The sequence below is a fragment of the Denticeps clupeoides genome, chromosome 10, assembly GCF_900700375.1.
Source record: "Denticeps clupeoides chromosome 10, fDenClu1.1, whole genome shotgun sequence".
Taxonomy (NCBI): Eukaryota; Metazoa; Chordata; class Actinopteri; order Clupeiformes; family Denticipitidae; genus Denticeps; species Denticeps clupeoides.
This window is the reverse complement of record NC_041716.1, coordinates 2,220,657-2,246,212: the sequence shown is the minus strand read 5'-3', so window position 1 is coordinate 2,246,212 and position 25,556 is coordinate 2,220,657. Positions and strand designations below refer to the sequence as shown.

Here is a 25,556-nt window from a genome sequence, read left to right as displayed (position 1 = left end):
AATTTCTCAGTAAACTGCATTGGAAATATTGATCAGTGATCAATATTCATAGCAGTTACATTAGTCACAAAGTCCCTCTAGTAAATAGGCAGATTAATGGTAGTCTAGCGGAACACGTGGCGTACCGGACGCTCTTGCCCAGGATGTGTTTGTAGAAGCTGCGTGTGAAGTAGCACTCCAGAAGCCGGTTGTCATACACGGCCTTGGCCACCACGCGGCCCACAAACTTGAAGTAGCTGAGGTGGTTGGGGTTGCAGTGGGACGAGGGGTTGATTGTGTAGGTGACCCGGTCGCCGGGCGACGTGCGGAACAGCGCATACATGGGGTTGAACATCTCCCGGGAGATGATCATGTACCATTCCCTCAGAAGGCCGCCTGCATCCTGTCCCTCTTCGCCCTCGAAGACAATGTAGCTGGAGAGAGAGAGAGAGAGAGAGCAGATTATAAATGGTGGCCAGAGTGCTCGTTTCTCCTTGGGACACGCACCATGCTGTTGTGTGGGCAGAACGCTTGCAGAGCTCACAACCTGCTCACATCCACACAAGTCATAAGCTACAGTGCTGTTTGTGAACTCAGCGTGTGTAATTAAACAGTCTGTTTTGATTTTAGTCCTGTCTTTTTAGCTGTCATTTTAGTTTTTATTAGTCCAGGCTCATTTTAGTCTTATATTAGTCAGAATTATCCAGATTCATTTTAGTCGCGTCATAAAGGTTTGTTGACTGAGATCTTTAGTCAAAAACACTACACACAGCCTGTTCTTCATGTCCTCTGGGCTCTTGCGGTGAAGCTCCCTGTAGGAGTCTTCAAAGACGTGATCTCTCCTCACGTGAACAGCCATGTCCTCCTTCCTCAAACCCTCATCCAGGCGCTCCAGCTCCTGCCGGAAATACCTGAGACACGGAGAGACGGTGAGACACGGGTCTTTCTACCAGCACGCCCCAGGATGGTAATGGAATACCGCAGCGGCCGTACTTGCGCTTGACATCAAAGTCCAGGATGCGGATGTAGTCCACAAGCACTGCAAACGGGCCGTCAGCGAGGTGAGTCGTGGACTGCCGCAGGATCTGGTTGAGCACGGTGCGGTGCGTCTCTGTGCGTTCCAGCGGCATCACAAATAAAAGTCATAAAAAATATCCAAGAAAGTGACCGGCGACAGGCGCGATGATACGAGAACCGAACTCACCAGCGAAGCGCAGGAACTTCTGGGTGTCAGGCGGCAGGTTGGAGGAGATGTGCATTGAGGACGGCTCCCGGGAGAAGAAGGGGTCCAGCGAGGAGGGCGTGGCGGGGGTGAGGGGTGCAGGGGACAGGGGCGGCGGCTCGTCTTTGATGTGGGACAGCTGACTCTCTCTGGTGTCCCGAACTGGGGGTTTGCTCTCGCGCTCTGTGGCATGGACCAGAAAGAAGGCCTCCACCGCCGGCTGAAGGACTAAAAACCAGAGAGACGAAAAATAAATAATACTAAACAAAAAATAACGTGCTACCACGACCTAATCAGGAAATAGAACACGGTGGTGCTATTCGGAATTACTTTACGGGCGATATGGCAAAAAATTGGTCACAATGTACTTTCCGTATCGAACAATTCGATTTTTACCTCTCATTTTTTTCTGATATTGCATGGAATCAGAAAGCCTGCTATCAAACTGTGGGAGACTCAGAATGTCTGGTAGTCATATGTCTCCATTTAAAATTAATGTAAATATGCACAAAAAACAGGGTGATCTTATGATCGTGAAAAAAGCCCAAATCATTAAGATTGAGTTGATTTTAAAATCACAAATCATCCGTCAAGACCAGACAAATTGCCCATTTACTGTCTGTGGGAGAAGATAATTATGTCTTTATTACAGAGGTAAAAGGAAAAAAAAGCTTAGCTATCAATACAGCAAAATATCGCGATATTTTAAGTGGTGATATTGTATCGCTACAGGGACATCAAATAACGATATTTTTGTCTATGAATTTAGTCCACTGGGTGGTACTGTCGAGGTCGACAGAGATGAGAATCAGAGTGTGACTACAGCCTCCCCTCCTGTAGATGGCGCTGTACAACTGGGTACTTGTAATTACCGTCTGGTATTTCAGGCACGACCATGATAGACCGAACACAGCATCTTGTATTTCAGCTTTTTTCGTTTAATAGAATATTGTAGAATATTGCAGTATGTACAGTATCGCAATATATTGTGATATTCGTATCGTGACCTGTGTATTATGATACATATCGTATTGTGAGATCATTGCCAAAACATCCCCTATTACACCCCAGCTACATTGGGTTAATTACCCAATTTACACCAAGACCAACACATGTAGATTTAAGTCCACTTTGAATTAAATGTGGCTGCATACCGAGAACAGCATGCTGGTCATGTGACTCCTCCAGCTCTTTCAGACACTCCCCAAGCATGTCCCAAAGCTCGTCCAACAGAAGCTGCTCGCTCAGCAGGGGAAGGTCCGGCAGACGCTCCTCCTGGTCCACCTGGCTGCCAGCCTCGTCCCCTGCTAACAACAACAAAAGGTCGGAGGGGAGGAAGGGGGACGCATCTGCTTTAGATCCATTATCTAAAATCACATCCAGCTCACGGCCTCCATAAATCAAAAGAACCATCCCAGCCACAGGATGTGGCAGAGTGAGATTCTGTGTTTTTAACAAGAGCAGCAGTGGAGGCCTAGCGGTTAACCAAGCGGCCCCGTAATCAGAAGGTTGCCGGTTCGAATCCCAATCTGCCATGGTGCCACTGAGGTCCCCTTGATGAAAGTACATTTACAGCATTTACCAGACGCCCTTATCCAGAGCGACTTACAATCAGTAGTTACAGGGACAGTCCCCCCCTGGAGACACTCAGGGTTAAGTGTCTTGCTCAGGGACACAATGGTAGTAAGTGGGATTTGAACCTGGGTCTTCGGGTACCCACTAGGCTAAACATGTCACTTTCACTTTAAGAGGAATTTTACCCAGAGGCACAGGGTCCTGCTCCAGGGGTGAGGGCTGGTCCACATCCATGGGCGAGTCGTCTCTGTGGGCTGAGGGAGGCTCGGACGCAGAATGCACCTCGGACTGGGGTGAGGAGAATAGGGAGGGGGTAACAGGACAGTTAGAAAAATCCAAAAAAAAAAACAAAACAAAATCAGTCAGTTTATCTTAGTGTGCAATGACAGAGATAAAAAAAAAAGAAAGAGCTCGTAATGGAAAAACCACATGCGGTCAGAAACTCTGCCATGCCACACGCTGACCAATGAGACCAAGGCAAAGCAGGGCTGGGGCAGAAGCAGTAAATAGAGCCAGGCGAGACAGCGCAAGAGGACGGGACCAGACACTCAGTAAGAGGTCAAGAGGCGCCTAAAGAGGAGAAGAAGAAAGAAACCGCTTCCGAGGCCAGAGGTGTTTAACACATGCATCAGGCTTTAGTGCAGTGAGTAACGTTCTGCTGCTGATGCTGCTGCAGTGGTGCAAATAGGGAATCAAGATAAGATTAGAGCCTGTGAACTGCACTTCATAAACCTCTAGTGTCATTTCGAGAGATGATGTCAAATCCAGGTACATCAGACGCCAAAAGAACAAGACTAAGGATAAAAATCAATGATCACGTAAGATCATGTCACGCTTGTGACATCCAATGGCATAAAAGTGAGGAAGTTCCAAAATGAGGAAGTAAAAATAAAATTAAAAAAAAAAAAAAAACCATCATGCAGGGTTTCCACTCTATGTCAGACCTAAAATTCCCTGACTTTGTCCAAGACTTTCCCTGCCCAAAAAGCAGAATTTCCCTGACCATATGTATAAAGAGAAGTCCAACATGGCGTTTGGGTGCTGAGCAGAGAAGGGCATTATATAACATTTATTTCTTATATAGCCCAAAATCACATACAGTACAGGGTGGGTCATTTATATGGATACACCTTAATAAAATGGGAATGGTTGGTGACATTGAACACATTTTATAAGTGGTCAGAAACTTGTAAATAACTCACGAAAGAATAAAGTTATGTTAAAACCAACTTGTGAAATTACCAATAAATTTGATGTGTCACATGACCCTCTTCCTCTTGAAAATTTTGCCCCTTCACATATACTAATGTGCCACAAACAGGACGTTGTCACCAACCATTCCCATTTTATTAAGGTGTATCCATATAAATGGCCCACGCTGTATGTCTCAATGGGCTTTAAATATAGGCACTGATGACAATTCAAAACTGTATTTACGTCATTGTTGAATATCCAAAACCGCAACTCCATCTCTGACATCCTCTACATGCAGGTTTTATTTTGTCACTTTATATGAGCCAGTCCTTAGATTCTTCATTTACAAGCCAAATGTCTTGAAATTTACACTTGCCCATCATTTTACGTTCTAGAACGTTGCACATTTTTAGCGCAGGAGAAAAAAAAAAAAAAAAGCCTCAGGACGCATCGGGTTTTGGCTACTGCACTCGATGCTATTAACAAAATTTCCACCCTGATCATTCAAGTTCGTCTTCTGTCCGTCGGAAATAATTACACACCAACAAAAAGGTTTGAGGGGGCAGTTAGCTCCAACTCTCCAACATACGGATCCTCAAAAAAACTAAATTCTGTGACACCAGCAAACATTTCCTACATCTTTTGAATTTAATCGGCCCAAATCCTACTGCAGTTGCTCTCTTCTCACAGGTGATGCTCAAAAAAATAAAACAAATGATGTAAAAAGAGTAAGATATAGATGAATTCTGAAAGGCAGGACAGTGTGTGTGTGTGTGTGTGTGTGCTACACGTCGGGTTGGTCAGTAGCCATCTGCCTGCATAACCTGCCTGCAGGCCCATGCTAACCGTTGCAGTGCTGGCCGTGCCGGCGGAGGGTGCGCTGGGGGCGACAGCCACAGAGGGTCCAGCGGCGGCGGTGGCGGCGGCGGCAGCAGCAGCAGCGGCAGACGACGAAGACGAGGGTGGGGGGGCCTGCTGCAGGCGGCGCGCCCGCTGACCCTCTCTCACCATCTGGATGATGGCGTCCGCCTCCGCCTCCAGCTGGCGAACCGCTGCCTGGATGCTGCTGGCTGAGCCCAGACTGGTAGAACCTGTGGCAAAAAAGGGAAAAATAAAAATAGATAAAAATACTGATACAATATCAGTGTCCAATATCAGTGTCCAATATCCTCTTGCACACATTTACAGTGTTTATCAGACGGCCATATCCCGAGCGCCTTACAGTCAGTAGTTACAGGGACAGTCCCCCCCTGGAGACACTCAGGGTTAAGTGTCTTGCTCAGGGTTGCGGTGGAGGCAAGTGGGGTTTGAACCTGGGTCTTCTGGTTCATGGGAGAGACTCTCACCCGCTAGGCTACCACCAGCACGATCCACAATGATGATGTATAACATTCGAACGGCACCCGACGTTAACGGGGGTATTTGAAGGACAGCATTCAGCCACTCTCCACGTCAAATTAAAAAAAACGATGGGGCGGGCGCTGTGTTCTCCACAAAGCAGACCGAGGTCTGGAGCTCGACAAAGCTTTCCTGGAAAACCGCATCAAATTTTAAACAGCATTCATTATTTCTGCTCAGGCTGCTGCTGCCCTAGAGGCAACGCTTGTCATTTCCATAATTCAGTGGACGGTCATTGTGAGTGTTTTTTCCGCTTTTATACTCGTGCGCGTTTTGTGTGCGTTGAAACCGTGAAGACTCACTCAGCCTGCCCGTCTGCTTGGCCTTCTTGTTGGCGCGGCGCGTGTCCTCCCGCAGTTGGATGATGACCTGCAGCACGCGCAGGAAGAACTTCTGCGTGGACGTTTTGGAGGTGAGGGAGCTCATGCAGGGCAGCTGCAGCTCCCGACCGCCCAGCGTGCGCTTCTGGGTCGCCACGATCACCACGCTCTCGGTCCCGTCGAACCTGCGGCAAGCATAGGCAGGTTCGCTTAGCAGTCCACACTGACCCGACCGGACCAACAGAATACACCTGACAATCACGGCTTTGTTTACGCACGCTACGGTCGCTAGGCGAAAGGCAGAAATATACTTGCTGTGAGCTACGTTTGTGTATCTGTGCACAGTTGCGTTCTTTTTTTGTGCTGATATACTTGCGTCTGTCTGTATTGTGACGTAATCTGTAGTGTGTGCCTCTTACCACTAGGGGTCGGTGTCGAGGCCGCAAACCAAAAAAATGAATGAATACCCAGATCTTAAAATCCTCATCTGCTGAGTAAAATTATTAATATAATATAAAATATTAAATTACTACGCAAGTACTGCATCCGTATCAGTTTCATACATTTTTTTTTATTTGTTCGGAAAAATGTGACTCAAACAATGCAGGATGCGGACTGCTGGTGTACGTACGTACACACGTATATAGCTGACAGAAAGTATATTTGTGCCTTGAGAAGTTCTGCGAAATGAGCTGGTTAAAAACAACGACCAGAGGTTGGCCTCCGTTTCACCTCCTCAGCATCCATTATCGCAACAATTAAACGCATCGCCTGACGATGGTGGCAAAGAGCTGCAAAATCAAATGAACATTTAAAATAAATAAATAAATAAATAAAATCATGTTTAATTAACTAACTTGATAAAATCATCAAAACAAATTTACAAGAAGGTAATCATAAGGAGAGGTAATATAGACAAGAAGTTAGTGTTGGTGACCAATCACGTGTACTGCCCGACTCAACCAGGGGTCAACTGAGATTCGGGCCAAGATTTACAGCTCTGTGCGGACACTCTTCCTATTCACCTGCTGGTCATCTTGCCCTTGAGACGAGCGCTGATGGATGGGTCTTCATGCAAGGCCTCTGGTGACTGGGCGTCGGCCCGTGCCCTCCTCTGCTGCTCCAGGTTATACTCCCTCAGCTCAGCCAATAAAGTGCCTGAAGCGTGGGAGGGAAAATAAAAATATATATATAAGGAAAAGGAGAGAAACTACCGAGGCCAGAGCACGAAGGCCGGGCGGTGCGGGGAAACAAACCGATTTGTTTGCAGAGCGTGTAGCCGAGGTGGCGCGCTCCGGTCAGCAGCAGTCGGAGTACGGTGTCGCGGGTGGGGCTGTCCCCTCTGGACAGCTGAAGCAAGATGTTGGCGGCGTCCTCCAGACCTTCTTCGGAGCAGGAGTGTGACGTGAGCACCTGTCAGGTCACATGAAGAAGCGTTGCAATTCAACTAAACGGCGACAAAAGCGGCCGCCTTTCACGATGGTCAAAAGAACTGAGGTGGTGATAAATTGCACGAGAGAGACGACCACTGACCTCCACAGAGAGCTGCAGCTGTTTTTCGGTAAGGCCCGTACAGGCCAGCTTGGAGTCGCTCTCTATGCTGCCCGCCGTTCCCTTCTGCTTCCCTCCTGACGGCAGCGAAAACAGCGCTAGAAGAGCGGCTCAAAATCAAATACCGCCATCAAAACATGCCATTTCCAGCTCCACACCACTCACCTGAGCCCGCTGCGGTGGAGCTGTCGGTGCCGGGCCCCACAGAGCTGCTCGTTCCGGGCAGCTGAACGATCACCATTCCTGCTCCGGCCATCGTCCCCTGGGCGACCACCGCCGTGGCGGCGGCGGCTGCGGCTCCGGTGACCACGCCTGACCCCAGCCCGCCCTGGGTCGCAGCGGTGGTGGTGGTGGAGGCGGCGGTGGACGTGGTGGTCGCGGAGGCCGAGGTCGTGGTGCTGGCGGCGGAGTTGGGGGCCTGGGTGGTGGGGTGCCCGGCCGGCACCTCGGTGGCCTTGTTGTCCGGCAGGGCGATTGAGATGAGGGACAGCAGGCGCAGCAGCTTCTCGGTCAGCAGCGAGCTGCGGCGGATGACCGGGTGGGACAGCATGTTCATCAGCTGCCCCAGTGGGGACGTCTCCAGACTGAGCTGGGCGCCCTCCACCTCTCCCGAGCCTCCGAGCGGGACCGTCTTCATGGACGCCTTGCCTTTACGGCTGACGTTCATGTTGTCCAATTTCACCAGCAGGTCCCAGAAGTCGGTGGAGATGCCCAGGGACTGAGGAGTCCCAGAACACGATGAGCTTCCCAGGGAATTGTGGGAACTGGAGGACTGGGTGGAGGAGGAGGGGTTGCCCTGGGAACGGCAGCTGGAACCCCCTCCACCGCCACTCCCACAGAAACGGGAGTCAAGGTCCGACGAGGACGAAGAAGAAAGGAGATCCTTACAGCGCTGCTGGGTAAAATGGCTGGGAAACACCTGCAGGTCACAAACACAAATCGATTTTACACTCAAACCATTTACAGTATGGGGTGCTAGTAGCCCCACTTACTACCATCGCGTACCTGAGCAGGACACTTAACCCTGAGTGTCTCCAGGGGGGGACTGTCCCTGTAAATACTGATTGTAATAAGGGCGTCTGATAAATGCTGTAAAAATGTAAATGTAAAACCAGCCAAACCTACATTAACAAAACGGGCACGATTACTGCAAAATAAAGATATGAACACATATCTGAGTATATGCACCATAGTTCCTGGCAGCAATAATTTGGACTATACAACAGCAGGCTGATGTACGTGTACATACACACAGAAGCAGGGAGTCACAGCAACACTCAAGTGGCAAACTAATTAGACTTCAAACCTTCCCTTTTTAGAAAACACATAAAAACGCTTAAAAAGGCCTCGTGTACATTTATTAAAGGTCCGCGGACTTTTTATTTATTTTTTGTTTATCGGTCCCCTAACACTGTATCTGAAGTTTTTGCAGAATTACAGCCACTTTTATCCAGCCCCACATTTCGGCAGGAAGCGCCATTTCGGTGTCTGTAGCTTTAAATGCTAATGAGGAGGAGAGAGGCGGGAGGAGGAGGAGCGCGGGAGGAGGAGGATTGTTTGGCGCAACCATGTCGTGTCGCCGTTTTTCTAGGAAAAAAATATGTTGTCACAATGGGAATTAAGGGGACAAATTCCAGATCAGATCAGACCGCCTGAGCTGCCGATCTCTGAACAGTGAAGCAGAATGTCCAAAGCTCTTGTCACACCTGTCGCCATTTCTAGCCACTGCAGGACCACAGGCAGGCTAGTAGAACTTGTGTTAATGTTAAATAATCTCACAGAGTGATATTTTTATGATATTATATTAAGATAATGGTATTTCCAGATCGTGTCCTAGTGGATCCAAATGAGGGATTTCAATGATTTTAAAAGCACTCATCCAGAGTGACTTACAAATGCTGTATATGAACATGCAGGTTAAGAAAAATTAAAAAAATTCAGCTACACACACACCTTTGCAAGCTGGATGAGTGTATCCAGCACATGTCTGCAGACTACGGGCGCGGCCTGAGGGTGGATGTGTACAGTAGAACCTCCTCCGCCCGAACAGGACACCCCACCCCCGCCGCTTCCGACGCCGCCCGACATCCCGGAACCCGCGCCGCCGCTTCCCCCTGCCAGGTGGCGCTCCGCGTGCTTCCGGCCTGACACCCGCTGGATCTGGAAGATGTTGGTCCGGCAGCCCAGGGCTGCGTCCATGGAGACGGAGAGCCAGGACAGCTGGCTGGAGCTGCGTGACTCCACCCGGTTCAGAAGCTCCAGAGAAGATGACGACGATGACGACGACGACAAAGAAGAACCCGTGGCGGAGGAAGACGAGGAGCTTTTGCTACCTCCTCCCTGGCCCGCGGCCCTCTTGCCACGCCCGTCCTCGATCCGCGTGGTCTCCAAGCACAGCTCGCTCTCGCTGCTGCGCTGCAGGATGGACAGCAGGCTGCGGATGACCCAGCCCCGCGTCTGAGAGTGGTAGCACAGGTTGCGCAGCACGCGGTGCAGGCGGCTGGTGTTGAGCTTCGGCTCGTCCACGAACAGCAGCACCAGCAGGCAGGACAAGGCCTCGTGGTCCAACAGGAGACGGCCGCGCAGACGCAGCAGCGAGTCCACGTTCGAGCTGGAAGGGCTGAAAAAAAAAAAAAAAAAAACATTGAGCATTACAAAAAGCTGCAAATATATACAATAAATTCTGCCGAGAAACCGGTGAAAATATAATAGAATAAACCGTTAAGATAAAGGGACAGAAATAGTTTACCGGCTGTGATTAGTTCCCCCTCCCATCTGGAAGGAGCCGCCCCTCGCCACTGCCAGGCGCGTGTACTGCACCCCGCGGTTGCCGCCGAGGCGGCTGGTGAAGGCCGGCGAGCGCAGTATGGCCGACAGGGCCGAGGAGGAGCTGGGGCCGAACAGGCGCTCGTGCATCAGCTGCCTCTGCCGAGCCTCCTGCTCGCGGCGCAGCGCCGCCGCCTCGGCCGCGATGTCGGGGGGCATGACCGCCAGGACGCTGTCCTCCATGTCTTCCAGCACGCTGCGCCGCAACTCGGAGGGGAGCGTCTGAATAAAAGTCACCGGGTCCAGGGGCTGGTCGCCCTGCGGGGGCGCCTGGGAAAGTTCACGCCGCTGCTGCTCCGCCCGCTGCTGAGCAAGGACCTGAAAGACGGAGAGAAAGAAGCACAATCGATGCATCACAATGCAGACGTGGGCTATTCTGCATTCTATTCCAACTATTCTAACTCTTCCTTGCTGTCTAGGTGATTTTTCACACTGCACACGCTGCTGCTGCTACGCCCTCTTACTTTTTACTCATTGCATAATCCTTATGTCACTTAGCACAACCTCGGGCATTTCACTGGATATATTAATATCATTATTGCTATTGAGTCTTAAGCTATTTTTGATATTTGCACTATTTTTTGTACATATCATTTATTCCTCTTTCTCCTCCTACTGCACTGAGCATGTTGTCGACAAAAGAATTTCCCTCGGGATAAATAAAGTTCTTCTTATCTTATCGATGCAATGAAGAACAATCAGTTACATCGTAATGACGCTGCGTGGTGATTTTCTGACTGTGTACTCAGAGTGCCACGTGTAGGAGTTCGGCCTCGTCCATACAGACTGTCGGAATGAACGCAGGACGCGTTTTGGCTGCACTTTGTAGCGGCGTCCGATTGGTGTTTCCCTGCTGTTTAACGCTAGTCAGGACTTCGGTATAAATAGACACCAGGAAAACGTCGCACGCGGCGTTTACTTGACGCCATGCAAATGTGCAGGCGCCTGAACACTGGGGCTGTGACGCTTTGATTGGTTCCAATGAGCAGAAAAACGTTCAGTGTGAGCGATAATCATAACTGGATTGAATTGTGAGACCGGTGAATGTTCACACGGCTAATAAATACAGATATAAACTGACACCTGCGCACCGTATGTATTGACCCGGTTAGATCTCACCTCTTCCTGAATGGCCGGCGGCAGAGCTGCGAGGAACTCGGGGCTGACTTCAGTCACCCCGGGACCTCCGCCCAGCACAGGGGTCGCAGAAGGCAGGGCGGAAGCAGCAGGGGGCCGAGAAGGAGGCCGGATGCCCAGTTGATTCTGCAGCACTTCCCTGCGGATGTCTTCGGGCAGGGCGGCCAAAAACGAGGGGTCGACACCTTCAGGCAGACTGATGCCTACAGGCAGAGAGACGCACGAATGTCAGCTCACAGCTAAATTCGTTTCATAGAACGGTCTATAGACGTCGGCAAACGTTGCCCACTGACCTGCCAAGGGGTCTTCCTCGTCATTGCTGGTGGATGGCAGGGGCTCCTCCTGAATGGCCTGCGATTGGCTGTCAGCACTGTCACTCCGCGGCATGGTCTCCCCCGGCGACGAGACGGATGTAGACCTGATCGGCAAGAGCAATAATGAGATCACGCCAATATTGTTTTTTTTTTGAGGACAACTGATTATCAATAACGAAAATGAATTGGTTTATGTTTCTTGATCCAATGAAATTTTTTTTACCCCGTCTCTGCATCCGTCTGCCTGTCGGTCAGGCCGCTGTCACCGCTGCCAGACAGCTCGTGGGACATGAGGTTGGGCTGGGCGGAGGGGTGGGCGGGCTCCTCCTGTGTTGCAGAGGCAGGGCTGCTCGTATCCATGGGGGAGCCCTCGAGCTGCGAGACGCCCACCGGCACCGGTTCCAGACTCTCGGCCAAGTCTGGGCTGAGAGAGGCTGGAAATGAAAGCAGATTAAATCTGTTCAGTGACCAAAACATTTTTTTCAGAGTCCATTTGCTGGAGAAATAAATACATCCAAACCAGATAATGTTCTAGGAAAAAAAAATTACTATTATTATTTTTTTTTAAAGCCTCTTTGGTCAAAGTGAAACTACCTTCCCTGACTGTCTCCAACGCTCCTCCTCCTCGCTCACCGATAGTGGGTGCAGGAGACATCTCCATCTGAGAGGCTTCGGCTTCACAGTTAGGCCGGTCAGGTGGCGGCAACTGGGCCAGACCCGAACCAGCAAGGGCTCCCAACGAGTCAACACGAGAGTCTGCCAGCAACAGTTCAGCGATGGGCTGCTGAACCTGCTGACTGATTGCTGTCTGCAGGGAAATGAGCGCTTGCTCGTGAGGCGCAGGCGTGGTTGGTGTGACCTCCCCAGAAGGTGGGGCAGTGAAGAACCCCTCAGAAGGGTGTGGAGGATCCAGAGACGAGGACACCCCACTCTGACCCTGTTCACCTTCTGTGACAGACAGTAAAATTAATTAGGGCGGTAGTAGCCTAGCGGGTAACACACTCGCCTATGAACCAGAAGACCCAGGTTCAAATCCCACTTACTACCATCATGTCCCTGAGCGAGACACTTAACCCTGAGTGTCTCCATGGGGGGACTGTCCCTGTAACTACTGATTGTAAGTTGCTCTGGATAAGAGCATCTGATAAATGCTGTAAATGTAAATTACACAGGGTCACCGGTTCACCCGGTCCTTAAACCCAGGAGGTGGACACAATTTGATTATGATTGATAAAGGGGAGAGATGTTTTATATATGTTTTAATTTTGTAGTAATTGCAAGTTCACAGAAATAAAAATCACAATTTTAAAACTTTTTTTTTAGTTAACAAAAAAAATAAGTCCCTGTATCTATGTAGTTCTGTAATAAAAATTGTGAATGTAAACACATGTGTTTGTTGTTAAGACTGGATCCACTGAGGAAGGCAGTAAGTTGTATAGTTATCTCCCTCCAGGGGTCGCTCTATTCTGGTCCCCCAACAACAACACAACCTACTACCTCACCACAGCACAGCCACAACACGTTGTCCTCTTCACCAAAAACCCCAGCACTTGCACCAACACTGACGATTCTAAAATCACGTTAAGAAGCAGGGAAAACCGGGACGAAGCAAAACTACAGCAAGTAGCATCTTCTGTGCCTCCGCTGACAGTCGCCGTTGGCAACTGGTCTCCCCGGGTCGTAGGGCGGTTGCCGTGGGAAAGACAGTAGACTGTATAGTTATCGCCCAGATCTGGTGTGATCCTAAAACTATACAACTACTACCTCATCCCACAGACCGCAGGCAGCAGCTGCTCCTGCCGCTCCTCGGCACCGCAGCGGAGGTTCGGACGCGCGTTTCGAAAAGGTAAATAAAAATGACCGTACCGGCCGGGTTCTCTCCGGCGCCGTTCACCGTCGGCGGTCCCGAGCCCTGTTGGGAGGTCAGGAGAGCACCGATGAGAGATCATGGAACAACTTCACCGCGTACACCGCGGCCCTTCCCTGGCCTTATTAAGTATTGATTGGCATCGTGCTCGGTCTGCATCGGCTCTTCACCTGCAGGCTCTGCTCTCTGCCCTCCTCTGTGGCGGAGGAGCTCCTCTCGTTCTGCTTGGCCTCCTCCTCCTCGGCCAGCTGCCGCCGCCTCTTCTCGCGGCGCTCCTCCAGCTCCTCGTCCCGAAGGCTCTCCAGGTGCTGCAGGATCGGCACTTTCACCACTGCGGGGAACACGGGCGCACGTGTGAAAAGTGGAAGAGGCGCGGCGCCCGCGAGCAGAACTGGAGCTCCGGACGGCGCCTACCAGCCACGCAGTCGTGCATGCTCTCCGCATCCAACACCTTGCACTCGTCGGTCCACCGGGTCAAAGCTGTCGGGATGCTGGACAGGGTGCCTGCAAGGCGATGAACGGGGGTTTAAAAAAAAAAAAAAAAAAAAAAAAAAAATCGCGGTTTTAATGCGTGAATTTTCACAACGAATACTTACCGGTCTGGCCGCCTGCGCTGCTCTGCTCATGGAAGAAGTCGTCCAGCAGCTCGTCGTCAGAGCGGGCGATGATGTGGACGTCCTCGTTGCCCACCAGCAGGCGCGTCCGGCCGCGCGACTGCATCGGCAGGGAGCTGGAGAGCTGCAAAATGTCAGCGGCAGCACTGGGGCCCAGCAGCCTGCAATTCAGTTATGGGGAGATGTACATTTTGGCCCTAAATCACTATAAAATAAGTGAGCAAATTGTGGTTTGAAATGGCAGAGAATGTGCAACCGATTAAGTAGCTAATTTGGCCTGTCCTTGCCTTGGAGTAAACAAATCTATAGTTTTGCTTGACTTAATAAATATGTAATAAAGGGTCAGTCTGTATTGCTGCACTCCTTTCATGTTCAGCGCCCCCCCCCATGCAACAATTTTATACTCCACTGTGTTCTGCAGACAGAACACTGGCTTATAACACATTTTATTAAATTAGAACAAAATGCTTTCAATTAATTCATAGCTTAATATGGAACGCGGTGCAGACTGATGTGTAAACTGGCTAGTTTGTCCCCGTATACGGTATCTGGAAGATCTTTTGGAATTTCGGCCACTTTCGGCAGGATTCTCAGTGTCTCAGATTTCCCCCGACCTCACCTCTGCAGGATCAGAGGGGGGTTTGGCTGCCGGTTGCCGGGGTAATGCACGTGGATGGTGTGCCCGGTGTTGGCAGTGAGCTGGCGGAGGGTCCGCTGGCTCCGACCCATGCTCTGTGCGAGCCGGCTGTTGCTACTTGCCCCGCCCAGCGTCAGCGAGCCATGGTCGGCATGGCGCACCATCAACGGGTGGGAGCTGGGGATGTTTCCTGGGGAAGGAGGGATGTCAGCTAAAGGAGTACAGTAAAGAGACAGAAAGAACAGCCGTGTTACCACACACAGAGCCAGCTGCTTGCTGAAGGCTTGTGACTGGTGATGATGGTGGTCAAACACCCAATTCTGCCAAAAATCCTCAAAGCCTACAGGTTCAACGTTGCATTCTAGAGCCGCAGCGAGCGCACGTTCAGCTCACCGGTGGTGGAGAACATGTTGTCAAACTCTATGATGAGGTCATCATCTCTGTCAAACCGCTCAAAGCGAATGTGCGGGGCGGAGTTGATGTCTTGGAACTCATCGTCCAATTCCATCTCAGACCCTTCGTCGTCGTCATCTTCATCACCCTCCTCATCGTCCTGTAATGGCAGGTCAATGCAGCTGGGAACTTCACACAAAAAAGTGAGGAGAAAACAAAGGCCGCAGGATAAGAACTGCTTCCTCACCTGGTCCTCCTCTTCCTCTTCTTCCTCCTCCTCTTCTTCATCCTGACTGTCTTCGTCCTCGTTGCTGCCGCTGGAGTCTTCTTCTTGAGTGTGCTCCTCATCCTCAGGCTCCAGGATGTTCATGGAGTCTGAGAAGTGGAGTAGAGAGACCTCAGTAATGTTGTAAGCTAGGGGTGTTGAAATTTGCATTTTATTTTCTGGCGGTGGTATAAAAGATAGTGCTGGTAGTGGCCAGCGCCGTGCCGGGGAGGAGTTTGGAGCACCGTGGTCAGAGTTGAAACTTGGGATGCATCGTGTTGCATCGATAATTATACTTGAATAGAATCGTGAGATCAGTCAAGGTTCACACCTCTGGTGTAAGCTGTAGTCTGAACATAGCATCGCACCTCTCCAACCCCCAGAGGTGGAGCAACACTTTCTTTCGGAAGAGAAGTGAGAGAATGGGGGAAACGGGAATTTTCTTCTCTAGAATGTGCTAACAAGTCAAAAATCAAAACAGATACTGTGACCCATGAGCCCCAAACACCAACTAAACCATGTGCTTGCTGATTTGTTTTTTTTTCCTTACACATGCACTGAAGTAAATAAAACCGGTTCGCTGGCCGGGGTGGACCTTACCCTCTCTGTTGGCCTGCAGAGTAGAGGCCTGACTCATGTTGGAAGGAGCCTCATCCATCAGCACATCCTCCTGTGATTCATCCTCGCCACTCGGCCCAACTGAAGGACAGAAGAATTGGCCAATGAATTGATGTTTACGTGGCAACGTCCTTCCGCTCATGACCAGGGTGGCTCATTTTGGAAGGATTGTGACCATAGGATTGTGTGTTGATTATGGTTAGAATGGTTGTGGTGGGATTCTTGGTTTATGTAGGTGACCCACATCAGAACCTCAGCCACTTACCAATGATGGTGCTGTTGACTGTCCCTGCATCCCTCTCCAAAAGTTCGTCTATCAAGTCCACCAACTCGTTCTCCACCTACAGCACGGAAACAATGAGAAAGATGCCGTGAATCACAACGAGGGGCTAGCTGGAGGGTTACAGAGAGAATGTTTGATAAAATTGGGGTAAATTTGTAGCCCGTACTCTAATGCAGTGTACAACAGGTGAGCCCACCTGCATGGCCTGTGTGCTCAAAACCTCAGGTTGGCCAGCGATGACCACCGTGTCCCCTTCCGCCTCGCCATCAATCAGGTCAGTGCCCTGACCTCGGTGACGACTCTCCACTGGCTCTGCCTCGCCTGCCTCACCTAAAGACAAACATTGTTCGAATTAGGGTAAATGTATCTCACAAGCAAGCTAGAATCAATTCCAGTTTCATTTGGTCACTTGTGATAGTGTTACTTCCGGGCAGAGGGTATTTACAAAAAAAAAATAATTATAATAATTGTTTTGCTCAATCCAGTTGAATTTGCTCTGAAATAAGGTTTCAATAAATAAATAAATAAATAAATAAATAAATGGATAAAATACATACAGGAATAAGACAATAGCTGCTCTACCTTGGTCTTGGGTGTTGCTGTTGCTGTCCCGGGTGGTGCCCACGTTGTCATGCTCAGTCTTGGTCTTACTCGAGCCACCCTTACCCCCGAACAAACTGCTGGGCTGGTTGACAATACGGGAGAGGGTCTCCAAAGGCTTGAGAGCTGCATTGACGGTGTTTGCCATGTTGGGACTGGGGAGGGGAACGTGTGCATTCAGAACTCTGTCCAGGCAGAACTTGAGCAGAAGGAAAAAATAAATAAATACATTTCAAGACGAAATACCTGGACAGATCCAGACTGTGGGGCACGCGGGCGAGGTCATTGACCAGCCCCTTCTTGAGGAAGAGACGGATGATGTTGTTCATGCCGTTGTGCTGGGTCTTGGCTGCAGCCGTGCTGTAGAAGCTGGAGGTCGACGGACAGGACTCCATGATGGTGCTGATGATGCACATGACCGCCTGAAGCCTGTGTGAGGCGACACACGAGAAAATGTAACAGGAACAGTGAAGCAAAAAGAGACGGCGAAGGACATCCCGTGCACCACTCACCGGGCGTGTTTCTCTGTACCCTCTGCCATAGCCAGTGCTCGACTGAGGGCCGCCTTCACCTCGTTGACTAGTGCTACCTGGGCATCGGTGCCAGTGCCCGCAGCCGCCAGGCTGGCCAGGAAGAGGCGTGCCAAAGCCGGGGTGTCCTTATCCTCAGAGTTCTGCGTGTGCGGCAGCAGGTGATCCAGGACAAAAGCTAAAACGCTGCAGTCCTGTACATTAGAGGAAAGAAGACAAAAAAAAAAAAAAGTGAAGTGATTGTCATTGTGATATGCAGCCCAGCACATGGTGACAGTGGGTTTAAAACCCATAAACAGTCATGTGCAGGACATGCTACAACTCTAATGGTAGTGTTGTCTTGTTCAACTTACTTCATAAACGTTCATAGACTGAGATATTTAGACAAAATTCAATGTAATTGCTGGTCATGTGACATAATACTGTTGACTAATAAAAACAAGACTAAATGAGGTTTAATACACTGTATGTATCTAAAATTATTTAGTCTTGTTTAAATCACATTATTATTATTATTATTATGCAGTATTTCTGTTTCCTGTGACGTTACTTCCTCAATACGTATTCACAGACCTAATTAAATTTCAGATTGCTTGAGGTGGGTAATAGAAAATATGGTGGTGGGTTATCAGGCATTTCTGCAGGTTTAAGAATTTAAGACTTAAGACCTTTTTTAAGGCCACTTTCATCAAGACCTTTATTCAAAACAACTTGCTATTAAATAAATTATAGAAAATAAAATACCAAAGAGACTTTTGTTTTTGCACGGTGGAGTTGCGGATGTCGGAAGACGAAAAACCGTAAGCATGCGCAACACTGCCATAAGAGATACGCACTTAGCAAACCCGGAAGTGCGCAGCAACCACATAACTGGCAGATGGAAGGATTGTTTCATTTGATTTATTGGGTCTGCAGTATAAGACCCGTAAACTCTGGATTTAAGGATTATTGGTCATTCTTAATGATATTTAAGGCCTTAATTTTGGAAAATCAATTTTAAGGACCCTGCTTATCAGATGACTGGGAGGGAAAAAAAAAAAAAAAAAAAAAAAACTACAAGACTAAAATACAATTTCCATATAATTCTCTAGGATAAATAAGACTGAAATGCTTTTTACGTTACTAACTTGACTAGACTAAAATGAATCCGGATATTATGAAGACTAGACTAAAACTAAAATTAGTTTTAGTTTAAAAAAAAAAAAAAAAAAAAAAAAAAAAAAAAAAAAAAAAAAACACCAAAAACAACAACCAATGGGGCAACAAAGTGGGCATCACGCCGATCTTAGTCACACAGACTCAGAACCCACCTCTTTAATGAGCTCTGACTGTCCAGCGGTGTAGCAGTAGGAGGCGATGAGCGTGGCGATGCCCACGTAGGAGCGCACAAGCTCAGCCAGCAGCCGCAGGATAGTGGAGGTGGGCATCAGTGGCTTGCTGGCTTTGGCCTTGGCTGCCCGACTCTCCTCGGAGGAGGCACCTTTCTCCCCCTCTTGCTCCTTCTTCTCCTCACGCATCTCCTCAGGCGTGGAAGCTAATGAAGGAGGATGTAGCAGCGTATAAATAGAGTAAAAGGAAGGAAACAAAGAAAAGGGGAAAAAAATTAAGGATATTTATAAGACTGAATGCGTGTGTTCAACAAGGTCAGAACATAAGGTCAAAAGTATTTACCTTCTCCTTGAGGTGTGCCAGACTGTGAGGACTCTGCTACAGCTCCATCAGCTGCAAACACCTGAGACTGAAAGAGCGGAAAGAAAAAAAAATGTTAAGATGACCCCTTACAGAAAAAGAGAAGGAAAAACAAAAAAAAAAAAAAAAAAAAAAAAAAACAGGTACACTCACATTAATGTGGAACGCAGACTGGGAGTCGAAGTCACTGCCCTGGCGCGTGAGCCGGTACTGCTGGTAGACGTCATCTCCGACGTCCTGCAGGATCTGACACAGGTCCTGTGCGCCAGGCACCTGTGCTGCTCGATCTTCACTTCTCTCCACTTAAGTAAAAATGGAAAAAAACAGGGTTATATTAGAAAGTGAAAATGACGTGATCGTCACTGGTGATACACAGCAGCACAGCACACGGTGCACACGGTGAAATTTGTCCTCTGCATTTAACCCATCACCCTGAGTGAGGCAGTGGGCAGCCATGACAGGCGCCCGGGGAGCAGTGTGTGCGGACGGCGCATTGCTCAGTGGCACCTCAGTGGCACCTTGGCGGATCGGGATTCGAACCGGCGACCTTCTGATTACGGGGCCGCTTCCCTCAACCGCTAGGCCACCACTGACCCATGAAGAAGTACTTCAGATGAAGAGCTAAACGTGTGCTGTGACTTCAGGAAGTCTTTACCCTCGTCGGGAGCATGGTATGCCGCCAGAGCGTTGAGCATGTCGTAGATGACCTCTTTTATGGTGTCGGGGATGGGGGGCAGGGGCGAGAGCTTCAGAGGCGTGGTCTTCACCAGCTGCACGGCATTGGGGCCTTTTATCCTCAGGTTTTCGAACTCATCATCTGAGGCTGAACAGGAATACACTAAGTACACTTTAGGCCACGCCACCAAAGACACGCGGGCATCAAGATGGATTCGGCAACTCACCTGTGCCAGCACCCCTGGGAGCAGGCAGGGCGATGCGGATGCAGCTCTTTGCCGTCTCAGTGAAGCATTCGGGGTTACGGCAGGCCGCCGGGCCCAGGACACGCAGGATGTAGTTGATTTCCCGCGAGCCCAGGCTGCCAGACACCACACCGGAGGTGGTGCTGCCCGCTCCGCTGGTCACCGCAGACCTCACCACCTGAGGCGCCGGAGAAAGTAACGATGGCTAAGAATCTAAAGTAAAATGCGCCCGGTCCACTACAGATAAGCCGAACAAAGACGAGAAAAAGCACCTTCTCCATGGTGTGGCGCAGCGTAGCCGGGTCTTCGATGACGTGGCGGAAGAGCAACGTGACGAGCGGCGTGAAGCCGTTGAAGCCGGAGCTCTGCGTGAGCCCCAGGATCATGCGCGTGCTCTTCAGCTCGGCGAACATCATGGCGTAGTGATGCGTGCGCGTGAGCCGCAGGCAGAGGCGCAGCGTGGCGTGCAGCGTGTCCGGATCCACGGGGACGCTGATCATGCTCACGGACGCCCGGATCAGCACCGTGGTCATGTCCTCGGTCAGGCCTTGCACCACAATACCTGCTGGGGTGAGGAGGTGGTGTCCTGCACCGCAGCTGATGATGAGGAGGTGGTGGTGGTGGTGGTGGTAGCGGTGGTGTCTTTCTGATCCGATTCCTCTTTAGGAGGAACCATTTCCACAGCGACGGACACAGGCTCTAAAAGAGGGACCGGGAAGGGTTCGATAAAGAGACAAAATTGTTCAGTACAGAGTGAAGATGTGTTGTTAAACATGCGTTTTTGCGGCTCTTCGTGACTGTTTAACACTCATAGAGACTTCGGTAGATATTAACACAGAAATCGTTGCAAGTTCAGTCCGCCCTCACCTGATGGCACAAATGCCAGAAAAATGCCTCATCTCACTGACCTATTTGAAACCATAATGTGAAGTACCGTAGAAAAATTTGATGGGATGCATCGCAATGCACTGATAATCGTAATCAAATCACGAGACTGATTTGTTTATTCAGCATTTCCATTTCTGTAAAATGACATCATAACCTCAGATTTACCGCATATGGCAAGACACGGGGGGTTTCGGGGGTAATTTTTAAGTTTATTTATGCTGACCCTGAATTGACAACATTATCTTTGAGATGAAGTTTTGGTCACCTGTGTCCACCTGGCCGTCCTCGGTCTTGGCACGCTCTCGCTCTCCCTCCTCTCTGTCTGCATCGGTCACGTTGCCAGTTTTTGAGGCCTTGGGAGCACGAGGCACTCTCTGCACAGTCAGCATCACCGGCCGCCGGTTCCCCGTCTCCTCGTTCACCTGCAGCACGCGGGGGCGTAAAGGGCTGATTGTCCACGTATTCAAAATCCAACTAAATCCAAATCACTTAACATACTGCAAGGCCTAATTGTGAATATTTCGGCTGACAGATAGGCGGCGCGGCAGGCCTCACCTGCACCATGGTGTTGAACTGCACGGTATATCTCCGCCGCCCAGCCGTGAAGCGTACGCTGGTCTCTCCAGCCCTCCAGGCCGAGTCAATGGTGCTGTTGTTGCTGGCGCTGTAGCTGCACCAGCGTCCAGAACGGTCATCAAACCAACGCCAGTTATTCCCATTAGGCTGGAGGTACTGACGTCAGGAACAGCGCTCCATTAGAATTAAATGGCCGTCACCACTAACAGTCTTAAATTACAGCTAAAAAAGGCGCCGGCAGAATTTTTCACGGCCCTCCAGGGGAGACAGGCGGGCAGAAAAATGTACGCACCTTGTTCATCTGAGCTCTTCGTTTGGACGAAATGGCCATTTTCTCATAGAAATCGATGAACAGAAGCACCGGGGTGATCCATCTACACAGAGGAACAACAGGTCAGCACGCAAGCTCAAAGCCGAGAGGATGTGACAAGGTGACGGCTTGACGATGGGTCAGGGTTTGGGCGCCGAAGATGATTTTTACTCACTTCGGCGTCTGAACGTCCTTCTGCTCCTTGGCAGCCTGCAGACAGGGCTGCACCACCTCCAGCAGCTTAATAAGCACAGTGAGCACGCCGCTGCTTTCCACAACCCGTGCGCATGACAGCTTCAGCTCCTTACACACACACACAAACTGTTTTTAAGGACAGCACATGTTGTTCTCAGTGCTTTAAGACACTTTTTTTTTTTCCCCCAAGTTCAGTGGGAAAAAAATAAAAATAAAAAAACTTGGTAAAACAAGCACACAACACTCACATAGGGCTGTAAAAAGGTTAATATTATAATATTAGCCTTTTTGTGCGCCTCACCTCAAAAAGCAGTGTGAGCAGGAGGATGCGGGTTGCCAGGTTGGAGGCCTGCGGCAGGGTGGCCATCTGCCGGGTCCATTCTGGCACCGTCTTCGTGTCACTGGTGGTCAGCGGCACCGCAGCTTTGATCAGCACATCTGCAGCATCCCACACCTAAAAAAAAAAAAATATATAAATCACACGACGAATATGAGCACGCCGCCTCCCAGCCAAGCCTCTCTTTTGGCGAGCATCTGAGCGGTAGGGTGGGCGGAGCGCTGCGTACCTGGTTGACCACCTGTCGGAGGATGAGGTCTCTGTACTCGGGGCCGCTGCGTTTGATGGCGGTCATCAGCAGATCGCAGAGGCGGTAAACCGTGTCCGGCAACTCGTCCAGCAGGTGGAAGCAGCCGGGCAACATGGTGTCCGTGAAGGCGTGCAGCTCAGCGCTGTCGATGGGCTCGGCCTCCAGGAAGCGCTCCAGGCACCGCGCCTCCTCTTCCTCCGCACGCTCCCGGGCGCGCCGCTCCTCTTCCTCGCGCCGGCGCGCTGCCTCCTGCAGGAGGGAAATCGATTTGTTTTGTGAAAGAATCTTTTGTGAAAGAGGGTGTACTCACTCTAGGCACGGTTGCCGTGAACCGGGCCCGAGTACGATTGTCCCCCCTCCCCACTGCTCCTCTGGCCTGCACTCACATAGGCTTATGGTGGGAGGGGTTTCAGGATAAACAGGAAGAGCGACGCTCTCGCTGAACGCCATAGAGTCCATTGCTTTGGTCACTTTGCGGCTACTACGGAGTCGACAGCATCTTTTTCATCTGCAGAGCTGGCAGATTTACGAAGTGCATCCCGTACCTTTAAATAATTTTTACCTGGTCTCGGCACTGCTCGGTGGTTCTTTGGTATCCACGATGAAGAAGATAAGAAGATTTTTGCTAAATATATCAGAGTTTTTATGCATTTTGTCCAGCTGTTCTTATATGCTCTCATCTGCCCAAATTTCCAACAAGCATTGCACCTCTGCCGTAGACAAAAGCGACCCTTTCCCTGCCACAAAACGTCACAAAAACGTGACATCAAGTGTGAGGTTAGCTCTCACACTTCATGCGAACCGCGCAGAGTCCAACTGAACCGCGCTCTGGCAAACCTCTTCCAACCGGGCCAGGGCCGGCTACACGAACCGCACCCGGGCACGGCTCGGAGCACTCGCACTAGTCAAACGAGCCGCGCTTTGGGGGTTAAACGCACTCGGGCGCGGTTCAAACTGCCTAGTGCGAGTACACCCTTATACATGCGACGCAGGTCACCAAATCAGGGAGCCGGGGAGGATTCACCTCAGGCGAATCAGAGCGCTGCTCCATGCTAACCTCCTGTCCCAGTGACATGGCGATGGCCCTCATCATTTGATCTTCTTCAGACATGGCGAACTCCTACAATACAAAAGCAAATAAATTTGTACCCCAGTCAACGTGTGGGAGGTGGTGGACGAATTAGGGGTTATCGTACCCTGACAGAAGCCCCCAGCAAGGGAGGGGGGTGAGTAAGCAGGTACTCTGTAGCCTGCTCCACAGTGCTTGTGTTGAGTAGAGCCTCCATGGCATGCTCCCTGGAGAAGCCCATATCCATCAGCTGGAAAACAAGTGATATTAGTCGGCAAAAATGTTCTAAAAAGGAATATGTATAAATGCTTTAAGAATGCATAATAAAAAAAAAAAAAAAAAAAAAGAAGCGGACATGTTTTAACTCCCTCACCTGAGTGAGCTGGGCCTGGTTGACCTGGGGTTCTCTTCTGGGAGTAGAGTTGCTACCTTCTTCACCAGCTGTGGCAGATGAGGTTCCAGCGGCCGGCCCAGCTGTGCCCTCTCCCACCCCCGTGGGAGCGGAAGTTCCGGCAGCTCCTGCTGGCGCGCTGGTGCCGCCGTCGTCGTCCGTCCGGGCCGAACCCTCCCTTTCCTTGGCCAGCCGCTCCTGGATGATGGGCTCTCCACGTAGAATATGACAGAGGATGGCCAGCATGGACTCCGCCATACGGCCACCATACACCTTCAGCGGCTTCCGGTTCCACAGATTACGGATGCAGTTAAAGGCAGCCTGGCGGGAAGGAAAAGGTAAAGGTCAAGGTGCTCGATCAAGGTGCAATCGTTCGAGGAACACAGCGCTTACTTACCTTCTGCGTGACAATGAGGAATCGGAGGGCGCTGAACTGGGGCATGGTGGGGGTGGCACCCGGCATCTTGGCTGGCAGCGAGTGGGGGGAGTCCAGCACGGTGCTGGGGTTCACCATCTTCTCGACAAGCATGAGCCAGGCATCCAGAAATTCACCGGTCCCATCTGGCAGGTCGGGGTGCTCCAGGCCCTCCGACACTGGTACCTTCCCACCCATGGACAGGGCCCAGTTAAATGTCCTAAACGTGGAAGACAAGTGAAAAGAGAACATCATGCAACGATGATATATTACATCAGCATCTGGCCAAATGTACCTATCGTCCCACTCACTCAAACAAGGCGTCATGTCCTCCAGAGCAGAAGAACTTCTGCAGCATAAGGTGGTATGGGTACTTCCGCTCGTCAAACAGCATGGGTGAAGTGAAACCCACGGAGCAGATAAAGAATGTCAGCCTGATGACAAAATACCGGACATGGCGGTGAGAAAAGCACAGAAATAACGGCGTCTAGCGATGCTGCTTTAGACCGGCTCTGTATTCGGCGTTACCTGAAGCGTGGGGTGGGCGTGTAGGGCGGCGGTTGCCAACTCAGGCCCTTGGTAAGCAGCTTGGTGAGCGAGGAGGCGGTGGCACGGGCAGCGGGGGTCGGAGCGGTCCCCGTGCTGGTGGTATGGTGAGAGCGGCGTTGCCGCACCGGAGAGCCGACGCACAGCTTCACCAGCAGCCCGAAGAGCTCGGCCAACGCACGACCCAGACGAGAAGAAGCTGCAGAGCCAGGAAATATTTTAACCCTTTCCTCATCTCTACTTAAATATAAAATGGGGTTCCCACTCAAAGTCAGCCTTAGGATTCCATGACTTTTTCCATGACTTTCCCTTTCAAAAAAGAACAATTTCCATGATCTCTCGTATAGAGAAATGTCCAATATAACATTTGGGTGCTGAGCAGGAATAAAAGCATTATATAGGCATTGAATGGAATGGAACTGCATTTACATCCTTGTTAAATATAAGCAGCTCGGCATGTTGAATGGAAATGTACACTTGCCCGCCATGTTTGTTAACCAGTGTATGGACCTACACCAACACAGACTTCGCTAAATATTGCATTCTAGAAACTTGCACAAACACTCATGATGCATCAGGGTTTAGCTTTAGCTATTAACAAAATTCCCTGACAATTCAAACTTGGCATCCAAATGATCAAATTCCCT

At 50.2% G+C, this 25,556-nt stretch overlaps 1 protein-coding gene across 1 annotated transcript in view; it reads right to left on the bottom strand.

Annotated features, from left to right (window-relative positions):
* The window catches only part of huwe1 (HECT, UBA and WWE domain containing E3 ubiquitin protein ligase 1), a 38,317-nt gene that overhangs the window by 1,952 nt on the left and 10,809 nt on the right, over positions 1–25,556 (bottom strand). Inside the window, 50 exon segments of the mRNA XM_028992920.1 lie at positions 126–413; positions 750–890; positions 973–1,090; positions 1,184–1,429; positions 2,356–2,508; positions 2,962–3,064; positions 4,799–5,061; positions 5,671–5,873; positions 6,714–6,846; positions 6,945–7,101; positions 7,222–7,337; positions 7,405–8,158; positions 9,193–9,859; positions 9,989–10,383; positions 11,185–11,405; positions 11,496–11,620; positions 11,740–11,950; positions 12,111–12,464; positions 13,383–13,428; positions 13,554–13,714; positions 13,798–13,887; positions 13,980–14,158; positions 14,617–14,845; positions 15,028–15,187; positions 15,275–15,402; positions 15,893–15,991; positions 16,176–16,251; positions 16,390–16,523; positions 16,776–16,948; positions 17,040–17,222; positions 17,306–17,517; positions 18,634–18,857; positions 18,995–19,061; positions 19,166–19,314; positions 19,668–19,835; positions 19,915–20,110; positions 20,205–20,498; positions 20,501–20,631; positions 21,086–21,242; positions 21,376–21,552; positions 21,689–21,770; positions 21,882–22,009; positions 22,203–22,355; positions 22,468–22,737; positions 23,513–23,608; positions 23,685–23,807; positions 23,931–24,269; positions 24,346–24,583; positions 24,675–24,797; positions 24,892–25,108. Coding sequence (XP_028848753.1) covers positions 126–413; positions 750–890; positions 973–1,090; positions 1,184–1,429; positions 2,356–2,508; positions 2,962–3,064; positions 4,799–5,061; positions 5,671–5,873; positions 6,714–6,846; positions 6,945–7,101; positions 7,222–7,337; positions 7,405–8,158; positions 9,193–9,859; positions 9,989–10,383; positions 11,185–11,405; positions 11,496–11,620; positions 11,740–11,950; positions 12,111–12,464; positions 13,383–13,428; positions 13,554–13,714; positions 13,798–13,887; positions 13,980–14,158; positions 14,617–14,845; positions 15,028–15,187; positions 15,275–15,402; positions 15,893–15,991; positions 16,176–16,251; positions 16,390–16,523; positions 16,776–16,948; positions 17,040–17,222; positions 17,306–17,517; positions 18,634–18,857; positions 18,995–19,061; positions 19,166–19,314; positions 19,668–19,835; positions 19,915–20,110; positions 20,205–20,498; positions 20,501–20,631; positions 21,086–21,242; positions 21,376–21,552; positions 21,689–21,770; positions 21,882–22,009; positions 22,203–22,355; positions 22,468–22,737; positions 23,513–23,608; positions 23,685–23,807; positions 23,931–24,269; positions 24,346–24,583; positions 24,675–24,797; positions 24,892–25,108 — 9,850 coding nt within the window.